The sequence below is a fragment of the Molothrus aeneus genome, chromosome 15 (assembly GCF_037042795.1).
Source record: "Molothrus aeneus isolate 106 chromosome 15, BPBGC_Maene_1.0, whole genome shotgun sequence".
Classification (NCBI taxonomy): Eukaryota; Metazoa; Chordata; class Aves; order Passeriformes; family Icteridae; genus Molothrus; species Molothrus aeneus.
Window position 1 is genome coordinate 7075367 of NC_089660.1, and position 12609 is coordinate 7087975.

The 12609-nt window shown below is 49.6% G+C and overlaps 1 protein-coding gene across 1 annotated transcript in view; it reads left to right on the forward strand.

The window, feature by feature from the left end:
- Positions 1-12609, forward strand: part of FLT4 (fms related receptor tyrosine kinase 4) — a 57417-nt gene that overhangs the window by 39362 nt on the left and 5446 nt on the right. The window contains exons 12-28 of the mRNA XM_066559955.1: positions 859-967; positions 2015-2374; positions 2624-2770; positions 3429-3560; positions 3838-3944; positions 4249-4384; positions 5157-5261; positions 6653-6766; positions 7002-7090; positions 7325-7472; positions 8033-8127; positions 8469-8591; positions 8970-9081; positions 9461-9560; positions 10018-10123; positions 11036-11175; positions 11773-11893. Of these exons, the coding sequence (XP_066416052.1) occupies positions 859-967; positions 2015-2374; positions 2624-2770; positions 3429-3560; positions 3838-3944; positions 4249-4384; positions 5157-5261; positions 6653-6766; positions 7002-7090; positions 7325-7472; positions 8033-8127; positions 8469-8591; positions 8970-9081; positions 9461-9560; positions 10018-10123; positions 11036-11175; positions 11773-11893 (2244 nt within the window). The remainder of the gene's footprint in view (positions 1-858; positions 968-2014; positions 2375-2623; positions 2771-3428; positions 3561-3837; positions 3945-4248; positions 4385-5156; positions 5262-6652; positions 6767-7001; positions 7091-7324; positions 7473-8032; positions 8128-8468; positions 8592-8969; positions 9082-9460; positions 9561-10017; positions 10124-11035; positions 11176-11772; positions 11894-12609) is intronic.

Here is a 12609-nt window from a genome sequence, read left to right on the forward strand (position 1 = left end):
TTGTTGTTTAAACTGAAGCCTCAAAATGCAAGTCTCCTCTAAGGGGAGTGCTTGTAACACTTTTGGTAGCTCACACATGTGCAGTGTGAGCCAGGAGGAGGAGGAGAGCAGCTTTATTCCCCAGCTGCTTTTCTTGGCTAATTTGGAGGCAGCATCCCCTGGGTCCATGCTCCCAGGATGGCAGCCTGGCTGTTTGCCCAATCTTAGTCATGTCTTGCTGGAGGGAGAGAGGAGGAAGCTTTTAGGACCGTGTCTATGTACACTTGGAGTTCAATGAAAGATGACAGCTCTTTCTGAAGGGATGAGGGCTGGGATATTTTCACAGGTTTGATTTCTCCTTGTGAATAAAAGGAGAGCTTGCAGGTCTGTAAGTACCTGTAAATTCCACTGAACCCTGTGGGATACTAAGTAGTCACTTAACTGCAGAGGGCTCAGGGAATCAAAGCCCTGGTGTTCTTTCCCTTTATTCCCACTGTTATAAATAAAGCTTGGTAGGAGCTTAACCATCCCCTCCGCTCTGTATCCTGTTACTGTCCCCCTTGCTGAGCACTGTCCCCATTGTGACCCCAAGGGCTTAATAAAAAGTTTACTCCCATGGAGAGGCATCTATGCTGACTGGGCTCCGTAAAAAGATGCAGAGATTGGGAATAAAATCATGTTATTATTGGTAGAGCCAACAGATAAAGCTTGAAATGCACAAAGGGCTGTAGGATAAGGGTCTGGTTTTGCATAACCCTTTCCCAGGGTTATGCAACAACAGCTATTGGGGGCTTTGCTACCTGCCAGAGAGCAGCAGCGATTCTACTTCTCTTCCCTGTTCTCTTCCTAACTCTTCCTCATGTTCTCTTCCCCCATCAGACAGTCAGCAAACTGGCCATCCAGGAGGCCAATGTCTCAGCCATGTACAAGTGTATTGCCTCTAATAAAGTGGGTCGAGACGAGCGGCTGATCTACTTCTACGTGACCAGTGAGTACTGTAAAATACTCCCCACCAGCCCAGCTCTCTGCTTGAAATAGGCAGGTTCTGCCATTCACAGTTAGGATCTTCAACAATCCAGCAGGAAAGCAGGGCTAACCCAGAGCTCTGCTGGGTGGCAAAAGCCTGAAGTCCTGGCAGCAAATAGCACAGGCAGAGTTTGGCAGGCAGACCTGGGAATGAGCCAGCACTGCCTGTGCCTGGGTCCTGAAGCAGCCCTGGCAGGTTCTGGGCAGGTCTTGGGCTGGAGACATCCCGCTGGCTCAGGCCCAGGCAGCTCCCTGGGCTAGGAATGTGTCTGGTCCAAGAGCATCCTCTAGTGGCACCGCTCGACCTATCCCAGGCCAGGTCCCGCTGCCTCGGCCCCCGGCAGTGATCCCACGGGATTTTGGTGATGAGAGGGAGCTGAGTTTGTAGGAACTAGAGCCCTGCGGTGTGGACTGGAGTCATGGCCAATAGGGGGCTGCATGAGCCTCCTGCCAGCGGTACCCAGTCCTGTCGGGAGCCTGTCCCTGTCTGCTGAGAAAGGAAGCCCAGCAAGGGCACTGCAAAAGCTTATCCTATGGAATGAGAATTCCATAATAAAATTCCCAGCCCAGAAGGAATAGCCCTTGTGATAGTACCTGTGCTGTCAGGGCCACCAGCTGTTGTGAAGCAAGATGAACATCTTCAGTCACTGCTTCAGTAATGCTGACCAGGCTGCTGTGTCACTGCCTGCACGTGTGAAGGTGGGCATGAGTGCAAACCAGAATGCTGCAGCTGAGCTGGGAGCAGTAACAGCCTAATTGAGACCTCCCTGGCTTGTTTCATTTGTGATCCCATCTTAATTTCCCCCTGGGACTTGAGCGTATCCCCTAGCACTCGCTGGGCTTAAGCTGTGATTGCCAGCAGTTTGCACGTCACAGTTCTGGTCTACAGTGGTTTCCTTTACCCTGAGGACAGGCGGATCTCTGAGAGCTGAGCCCAAGGAGACAATTTCATTGTGTCTGGCAGCTCAGCCATGAAAACTCATTCACATGTTCATTTCCTTCCTGAAAGCCATTCCAGACGGGTTCGAGATCGAGTCCCAGCCCTCGGAAGAGCCCATAGAGGGGCAGGACCTACAGCTGAGCTGCAATGCAGACAACTACACCTATGAGAACCTGCAGTGGTATCGGCTGAACCTCTCCAAGCTCCACGATGAAGAGGGCAACCCCCTCGTGCTGGACTGTAAGAATGTCCACCACTATGCCACCAAGATGCAGGGGGAGCTGCGCTTCCAGCCCGACTCCAACGATGCGACCTTGCTGCTCACCATCCCCAACATCTCCCTGGATGAGGAGGGAGATTATGTGTGTGAGGTGCAGAACAGGAAGACCCGGGAGAAACACTGCCACAAGAAATACATCTCTGTGCAGGGTGAGGGTCCACAGGGCTGGCGGGAGTGACAGAGGAGAGCTGGTGTTCTTGCTGCCATCAGCTTCCCAGGCCATCCCCAGGGGAAGCCACACAAGCAAGCTAAACTCAAGGTGGCAAAGGCAGGGCACCTGGGTTCTCAAGACACCCTTCAGCAGGGGTCAGAGACCCAAAGGCCCCCAGGAACACAGATATTCTTTTGATCAATCAGTTTCCCGTTTTCCCCTCCTCCTCTTTGTGCTGCTCCTCCAGCCCTGGAGATCCCCCGCCTCAAGCAGAACCTGACAGACATTTGGGTGAACGTCAGCGACTCCATAGAGATGCGCTGTAAAGTGGACGGCAACCAGGTTCCTGAAATCAGCTGGTACAAAGATGAGAAACTGGTGGAAGAAGTGTCAGGTACAGTGGGCTGGGGGTGGATCACAGACAGGGCAGTTTGTACAGCAGCTGGAGAGCTGAACACTGCTGGGTTCTGGGACTTGCTGTCCCCAGATAAAGGCACCCGTTCTCTGAATCAGCCAGAGCCTGGTTTTAATCACATTCTGTCCTAATTTGATGCAGTCTCACTGGCCAAGTCTATACCCTAGGGCCCAGCTCAACACTGTCTGTGCTTGTGCACATTCAGCTTGAGAGCAGGGAGAGAGAAATCATTCATGTTCTTACTCTCAGCCCAGAGCCTGGTGTCTCTAATTATGCAGGGACTGAGGGACTGACCCAGATCTCATGGAAGGTACATGCAAAGGATCCAGGTACACTGCAGAGGGAAAGGAACAGGTTCTGAGGGTGAAACAGAACTTGACACGCCAGCTGGACTGCCTGGGCACTGTCCCTATTCAGCATGTTCAGTGGGGGATTTGTACCCTCCATACACTGCCTGGGGAGGGGCCCTCCAGGGTTTTTCTGGGGCCATCGAGAGAAGAGTCTCTACCAGCTGGTGTGATGTCATTCTGCCATCTAAAATGAATCAGACAAAAAATGCTCATGGACTTGAGCCTGAGTCCAGTGTACTAATCTTCCCTCCCTGTCAGTGACCATGACAACCCCCTGTGCCTTACAGGGATCGACCTGGCAGACTTCAACCAGAAGCTGAGCATCCAGAGGGTGAGGGAGGAGGATGCTGGGCTCTACCTGTGCAGCGTCTGCAACGCTAAGGGCTGTGTGAACTCCTCAGCCAGCGTCTCCGTGGAAGGTACCAGCAGCCACAACACCCCTGGGGATGTGAAGGGGTGGAATAGGAGTTATGGCCAAGCTCCCATGACTCTTTCCTGTGACAGTAGGAGGCAGTGAAAGCCCCTTGGCCTTGCTGGTGGCATGGTGCTCTCATAGGAGGATCTGTAGTGTAGCATGTTTAGCTCAGGCAAACATGTCTCCAGTCACCCCACATCCTGATGCAGACCATAAGGAATGGCTGAGTTGGAGCATAGAATGGGAATCTCTGAAGCTATGATTGCCTTTCCATCCCACAGGCTCTGATGACAGGACCAATGTAGAGATTGTCATCCTGATTGGCACTGGAGTTATTGCAGTTTTCTTCTGGATCTTACTTATTCTCATCTTCTGCAACATCAAAAGGGTACGTGACTGTCACTGCCCCAGGCAGGGAGGGTGGCATATCAGGGCTTTGGGGCAACACCAGTGCTGTCATGTGGGGCTTCATGACAGCACCTGCTAAAAGGAGGTCATTGAGTGATGCTTCCAGTGCTCTCACTGCCAAGGACAGGATGAGTAAGGGCTGAGGCAAAGGAGGTGATGGGGAATGGCCTTTGCTTGAGGGGGTAGGAGGTCAAGGCAAGCAAAGAATCCAAATCTCATCTGGGAGTCAGCACCCGGGGCAAGGAGGGCACCTCCTCACCCTTGGTGTTGGCTGGTTCCTGCAGCCAGCCCACGCAGACATCAAGACAGGCTACCTGTCCATCATCATGGACCCTGGCGAGGTGCCCTTGGAGGAGCAGTGCGAGTACCTGCCCTATGATTCCAGCAAGTGGGAGTTCCCCCGAGACCGCCTGCGCCTGGGTGAGCCAGACCCCTCCCTCCCCCTGCACTCTGCAGCCAGGCCTTCCCACCAGCCCTACAAACTCACCCTTCTTAACACACCTCTGTGCATTTAATGCCTTCTCTCTGCCTCAGGCTTCCCATCCTCTTCCCCAGGCTGTCCCTGAAGCCCAGCTGTGCCTGGGAAATCTCTTTAGGACTGACTCTAGACAGGTCTGAGCCAACTGTTATCCCAGATAGGTATTGCTGAAAACAGGAGATCCCTGGGCATGGTTTAAAACACATCCCCATATTTTCCAACTGGGAGTCTGGACAGAACAGCCCAGTTTACAGCAGGTACCCCAAGTTCAGGACCAGGATTGCATCCATTATTGTCCTCATGCTGGGACACCTACCTGCAGCCTCTTCCCTTTAAAGGGCAGCAGGCTACCTTTGAGGCACAGAGCAGTGACATTAGTCCTGGCTGCTGTGCTGCAAGGGGTCATTTACCTTTCCCACACACAACAACTTTTGCTCGAGGGCAACAAACAGCCCCTCACTTCTGCATGGCCATTTCCTTCCTCTGCTTTGTCCATGCCAGCTCTGTCTCAGTTCCTCCCATCATCCTTTCTCTTATTCTCACCGACACAGCAAGCAGCCACCTGAAAGGGCACATGTTCCACTCCTTCCTTTTCCTTTATGATGTTTTTTCTTTCTTCTTCCCATGATTTCCTGTTGGGATTTTTGTTTTCCTTCATTCTATTCTGCCTTTTCTGCACCTGCCTTTCTTCACACTTATTCTCCTTGTCCATAGGTAAAGTCCTGGGTCATGGTGCCTTTGGGAAGGTGGTGGAAGCATCTGCATTTGGGATCAATAAAAGTAACAGCTGTGAGACTGTAGCAGTCAAAATGCTGAAAGGTATGTGAACAGTGAAGCAAAACATGCAGTGTGTGTAGACAGCAATTAATGAGGCACCTGCCATTGAACATTCACCCTGCAAATGCCTGTAGTTTAATTAATGGCTTCTTGGCCTCAACACAGTTGATCCTCTTTGGCTCCATTCAGCTGCACTGAGGGGCTGAAGTGGGAGAACTGGCAGCAAGGACTTGGGGGACTCAGCTTTCAAGGAAATTTCACTGTCTTCAGAGGCAAAGAATGAAATCTGTCTCAAAGGACTAACAAGAATCCAGAGTCCCTCTTTGGCATGCCACTGAAAGAAGTGTTGGTCCCAAGTGCCTTTTTCCAAATGTGCCTGTATTTTGTGTTTATGGGCCAGATCCAGGGCTGGGTAAGGAAGCAGGTTGCAGCTCTTATCCAACTCTGAGGGCTAAATTGGCTTTGCACCCAAAGCCTGATCTATCTAGAGTGAGATTTTAAACTTTTATAGCCATGCTTTCAAACAGGCATCCAAAACATTATTCTGTAATCTGGCACCAAACAAAATACTGAGGCAGTGTCTGGCCAGAAGTAGCCTGTACATGGAAATCGTGTCATGGTTCATCTGAACGGCATTTGTGTTGTAAGTGTACAGATCATCTGCACAGCAGTGAGGAGCCTGGTGAGCAAGGTTGCTTTACAATTTTTTGAGGCAAGGCTCTCACCTGGCCCATCAGCTGCAGCTCAAGAAGTTGCTTCTGTCAAATTTACAAATTTACAAACTCTCAAGCAAGACAAAATGCAGATGGGGAGGCTGAGAAGTATGAAAAAGGCACACAAAACCTGAGAACACACCCTGTGTAAAACAGAGGGTCAAGAACTGATGTGAATTGGACACTTGAGAGAAGATATAGTACAGAGAGATGGCAGGAGCATGACACTGTGTTTGCTATTGAAGAGGAATCATCAAAAGATATCTGAGTTTGAGTTGACACAGCTCCTATCTTCAATTGTGATAAAAAGAATCAGATATCTTTTGTTCCTAATTTTCTTTCAAATTGTTTCATGGCTCGTTATTTCTGTTTGGAGGCCAAAAGGGCAGAGATTCAAACGGGTGCATCCCAATGAAAGTCTCAAGTGATATTTTTCACTGCACAACTATCATAAAGAAAAATTTGTTGGGCACAGATTGTGTTGTTCTTTGTTCAGGGTCCCTGCACTTACAGAGAGCACCCTATGTGTTACAGCAGGGATCCTGGGATCTCCAGACAAGGCTCAACATTTCATGTGGGAACATGCAATAACAAAATGTTCCAAGGCTTTGAGGTCACAGCCTCCTCAGCAAGACTCACATTAACATGCTGCTAGAGAAGGGTGGTGAGGGGGAGTGAAAAGTCTGAGGAGGTGTCATGACATGGTCTGTGTGTTTCCAGAGGGAGCTACTGCAAGCGAGCACAAGGCACTGATGTCAGAGCTGAAGATCCTCATTCACATTGGGAATCACCTCAACGTGGTGAATTTGCTGGGTGCCTGTACCAAACCCAATGGTAAATATCCCAGGGCAGCAGGCTGTGCTGCTCCCAAAAATCAGAGCTTGTCCCCTGTGTCTTTTCACTGTCCACATGTGTGATCACAGGCACCTGGGGGAAGTTATTGGTGTGTTTGTGTGCACTTAGAGGAGATATCACAGCTCAGCAGGGCTGCACATAACACAACTTATGGCAAATTCTGACCAACTCAAGCTCTCACTTCTAGCCTTAACTTTTGGTCTCTTCTCACCAGGTCCACTCATGGTTATTGTTGAGTTCTGCAAGTATGGAAACCTCTCCAACTACCTGCGGACCAAGAGGGAAGGATTCAGTCCTTACAGGGTGAGTAGCTTCCTTTGCCTCTAGGGACCTGTCCCATGTCTAGGGAAGGAAGACATGCAGCCTAATACATGATCAGACAATGTGACAAAGAAAGGCTCTGTCCTTCTTTCTGCAATGGTAGATGCTTCCGGGCCAGAATTACAGTTTAAGAACAGGAAGAGACTGTGCAGCTCATGGGTGCAGGGGTTACAGTGTGCATTCCCTGCTGAGGGTTTTGGTTTGGTCCCTTGCCAGGAGAAGTCTCCCAGGCTGCGTATTCAGGTGCAGTCCATCGTGGAGGCAGTGAGGGCAGACAGGAGGAGCCGCTCTGGGACCAGCGACAGCGCCATCTTCCACCGCTTCCTGCTGCACAAGAGCCGCACTGCACTGCCCATCCAGGAAGGTAACACTCCAGCCTTGGCACCAGCTCCCCACCTGGACCACCCAAAATATGCCAGACTTGGCCACCTTGGGGAATGGGCAGGGGGTATCAGTGGAGAGTGGGGCCCCAGCCTTGGAACTGATCACTGTCGGATGGCAATTCCCCAAACAGGGCTATTGTGTCATCTGTTGTGTCTTCTGGTGTCAAACCCAGAAGGGAGAATTAAATCCCTTTGGGTATTTTAGCCTGAAGAAAGGAGAACTGAGGGGGATCTTGTTGAGTCCTCCCTAGGACAGAAATAATGAGCTGACCTTCAAAGCCCCTTCCAGTCCTGTTCCCCACAACTCTCTCTCACTGACATGTGCTGGAAGCTGGACTCTCTCCTCACACTTGAGCAGGTTCCTGCTTTGTGCCTTCTGCCACCTAAGCAGGAAATCTTAGAGTGGGGCTGATTACTCCAGTTAGGACTGAGGACTAACTGTGTTTCACTGAGAAACTGGCTGTATCTTGCAGTCCCAGAGAGAGGCAAGGAGGACAACAGACTGCCAATTGTCTAATAATTTTCTGTTACTTCTGAACAGTGGATGACTTGTGGCAAAGTCCCTTGACAATGGAGGACCTCATCTGCTACAGCTTCCAGGTAGCACGTGGCATGGAATTCCTGGCATCTCGAAAGGTGAGTTCAGCCTTTCCTTTACTCACCTGATCTTTTGTGCATGCCTGATGAGAGAGACCTGACTACAGCCACCTTTCAGGTAACACACAGAGAGATTCAGTGATCTGCCTCACAGTCATCAAGAAATCTGAGATAGATGTGTGTACAAAAGCTGGGAAATTAGTTCTCTTGCATTTCAACCTCTCCTTAACCAGCTCTTTCTGAAATTTTTATCTTTAGCTTCTTCCCATTTCCACCATTCCCCCACTACAGCTCAGGCTTATGGGGGAAGGGAGGTGCTGGACACCTGATTGTGGCTTCTCTCTCTCTTATTTTGCCCCTTCCTCTTTGTGTGCCCTCAGTGCATCCACAGAGACCTGGCAGCTCGCAATATCCTGCTGTCAGAAAACAACGTGGTAAAGATCTGTGACTTCGGCCTGGCCAGAGACATCTACAAGGACCCTGACTATGTCAGGAAAGGCAGTGTGAGTGCCATTTTCTCAAACCCTTTACAGATTAGGCCCGCTTGATGAAGAGATGAAAAAGCAGGAGTGGAATTACTTGCATGGCTGGGACCAGAAGCCGGTGGACCAATGACACAAGTCCTGTCCTCCTTCACCAGCAGATCTCTGTCTCCTTCCTTCTACCCCTCAGCCTGTCATTAACTTACTCCTCCTTATACTCTTTCAACCCCTTTTCAGTGTCTCTGTCCCTCCCTCTGACCAACCAATTCCTCCATGGAGAGAGGAGCAGGGCTATTGGCTCTGATTTATTTTCATCCATTTCATCCCTTTGCTACCAGAAGGACTGTCCTGGGACATGTTCCCAACTGAACATTTGTGCCTTGCCTCTCCCTCCTGCAGGCCCGTCTCCCACTGAAGTGGATGGCTCCAGAAAGCATCTTCGACAAGGTCTACACTACCCAGAGTGATGTCTGGTCTTTTGGGGTCCTCCTCTGGGAAATCTTCTCACTAGGTGAGTCCTAATGAGGGTCTTGTGCTGCTCAGGGAGACACCTCTAGCCATGTAGCAGTTTGTGGGTGAGTCTGTGCAGGACAGACATTCTGAAGTACATCTAAGGACTGATGGGAAGCGACACAATGTAGGCAAAAAAAAAGTGGAGTCCATATCCACCCATGAACAGAGTGATGGGAACACAAGGATGCAGAGGTGGCCTCCAGCTCACTGAGGCAGAGAAGCCTGACTCAGGCAGCACCAAGGATTGGTCTGTGTATGAGTAGGGACCACACCTCTCAGTGTTCTGGGATGAAGGGCAGTCTCAAAAGGGCAGTCTCAAAAGGACTGGTTTCTGATGCCACATTTCATGTTCCCACCCTTCTCTGAACTTTTTTTAGGGGCATCTCCATATCCTGGAGTCCAGATCAATGAGGAGTTCTGCCAGAGGCTCAAAGATGGTACCAGGATGAGAGCCCCAGAGTATGCCACAGCAGAAATGTGAGTCAGAAACCTCAAGGATTCCAGCATTGGTCAGAGCAGAGGCCTCTGTGGGAGGGCAGAAACCTACCAGATCCCAGCATAGAGCAGAACAGGCCCCTCTGTGGGATGCCTGACCTTTAGCCAGGGTAGAGGATGAGCCAACACATCCTTCACTCTAGGCCATTGCCTGGAGAGCAAGGAAATGGGTTCTGATCAGAGCTCTCTAGTGTCCTTGCATGCCCATACTGGGACGGGTCTGTCAGGGTGCACTGAATTAGCTCCTTGTTCCCTGGTATAGTAAGTGCATAACAAACAAACACCCTGCCAGTAATTCTACCTGGCCAGTGTGCTGGGGACCAAGCTTTCCTTCACAGTCCAGGAACTGGCAGTGCCAGTGGGCACCATGTGGGTGGGAGGTGTGGAGTGGGGCAGGAGGGGATTTCTGTGGTGTAAAACCGGCGCCTCTTCTTGGCAGCTACCGTATAATGCTGAGCTGCTGGCACGGTGATCCCAAGGAGAGACCGACTTTCTCCGACCTTGTGGAGATACTGGGGAACCTTCTTCAGGAAAATGTCCAGCAGGTGAAAACCTCTCTCCCTGCTCTGCTCCAGACAGCTCTTTCTTCTATCATCACCAGCTCCCTCACTGTGCCCTCAGCTGACTCCATGGTCAATGCAATACATTTGTGTAGGCCAACAATAACACAGAGAATCTGGGTCAGAGGTCTATTTCCCAGAGCTGTTAGAGAAGTCATTTCTGCAACAGCCTTTTAGCTGCATTCTCATAAAACTCTGCTCCTTGCAGGGCAGAAACCCTCTCAGTCGTCATTCTAGTAACTTCCATCCTAATCCCCAGATGATTATTTGAAATTCCTCAGCTGAGTCAAGGCCCTCCCACATGCCTGCATAATGAAAACCAGGACTTGACCAGGGTTTCTGAAACTCTGTCCTCAGATGGAAATGTCAGGGCCATGTGAAGCAAACAACTGTTACATTACAGCAGTCAGTAATACAGATTTCTTTGAATGCATTACTAATCACTTCCATGTGGTAACTCACCAGGGCATTTAACTGTGATGAGCGTGCAGCTCTGATTTTAACTTTTTCTTGATGCTCTCTTTCAGAAAATGATAGCTAAATGCTGGTCTCATCCTGATGTTCCTGACTTTAACCTTTCAGCTGGTTCCCAGCATAGACATGACTAAGCCACAAATGACATTGCCCTGGAGCACAGTATACTCTGTCCATGTAAACTGGAGAATTATGGGATTATTATGGCTGTTGTTCTCCTGCTCACACACACCTCCATGCATCACTCACAGCTACTTAACACAAAGGTCATAGAAATCTTCAGCCAGATATTTTGTCCTAGAGAAATAAAATTTATAAACCAGAAATTTTCCTTCCCAGCTCTTACAGCTTCTGCCTGTGGAGCCTTTTCTTGTGGGAAAGTCTTCCCCTTCTTGTAAGGCCATTTACTGTTCTTCCTACCAGGAAGGGAAAGATTACATCCCGCTGAACAACTCTCATAGCTCAGAAGATGATGGTTTCTCCCAGGTGCCTTCCTCTGCCCAGCAAAACTCAGATGAAGAGGACTTTGACATGAGGATACGCTGCCACAGCCTAGCAGCAAGGTGAATCCCCTCCAAAAAGGGCAGAGAGAGCCCAGCAGGCAGCGAGCAGCCTGACCTGTAAGGGAGCCTGAGGGATATGGGGAGAACCCAGATGTTCAGAAAATCCTAACTGCTAAGGTGTGATCCAAGAATTTAGGCCATAGCTTCTTGATTATAAAAGCAAAATTACTTTATTTTGCTCATGAGGAAGTGCTGGTTTGTAAGCCTATCACATTCCCTCTTCTCCTCCAGCTATGCTGCCAGAGTATCATGTAAGGAGCTTCATCCTATCTGTTCCTAACTGACCCAAACAATTAGTCCCAGGCCTCTCTCTCTGATGAACTATAATGATGTGATGCCTGGGATCTATATGACATTTTCTGCTTATCCCATGTAGAGAGGTTATTGGGGCCTGATGCAGTCAGTCTAGTCTTCACTGCAGAAGTAGTATGGGGTTAAGAGGTCTAAGGTGGCCCCATGACCCTCCCCAAATCCACCATTTGGGTCATCCTCCTCCCTGCATACTTTGGTTGCACAGTGAGGAGGTTGAGTTCAGGTCCTGTTCATTCAGGACATTGACTCTTGCCTTTACTGAATACTGTGTGCTTCTGTTGGCAGATACTACAACTGTGTCTCGTTCCCTGGTTGTTTGACGGGAGGAAATCAGATCAGGTGTCCATCCAGGATAAAGACATTTGAAGAGTTTCCCATGACACACACAATGTACAAGGCACACCCGGTGAGTAGCATCTGAGGGGATTTGAGTGGGGGACAGTCTTTTCTGACACCTTTACTGTTAAGACTGTGGAAGGAAGATCACTCCTATCTTATGTCAGTCTGTGTGTCATTCCTGTTTGGTCCACCCAGTCCTATGCACGTTCATTTCTTCATTTGGCACACAGGGGTTTCTCTCCAGCATGGTTCCCACTGCCTGAGTGGGAAACAGGGAGGTTAGATATGCAAACGGGGGGACTATAAAGGACCCCAGAGAAGAGCCTGCTCCTCACCCTCTCAAATCTGTGAACACAGCCTGATTAAGCACACTGAAATCCTGCCAGGACTAGGAAACCCAGAGTGTTTATCTGGAGCTCCTGTATCTTGATGCATATGGCAATGTGCAGTAGGGATCCTTCAGGTCTCTCTGAACTGGACTGGTACTGATATCTCCTCTAGCAGCAGAACTGAAGTCATAGCTTTAGTCTCAGAGGAAAATATCACCTCTCACAGATTTGATGGTAATACATCTTCCAGCCAGGGACCACTCTTTTTTCATTCACCAAAAATGGCACTGAACTAAGCACACAAATCTTACCTTTTTACATGCTGCTTTTAAGAAGGTACCTAAGAAAATCAGATACAGCAAAACTATAGAGCATGCTGGTAAAGTGCTGCTACCCCTTCTTCCCCATCACACATACACAGGATCTCATCTCCTGAATGACTTCTCCTCCCTTC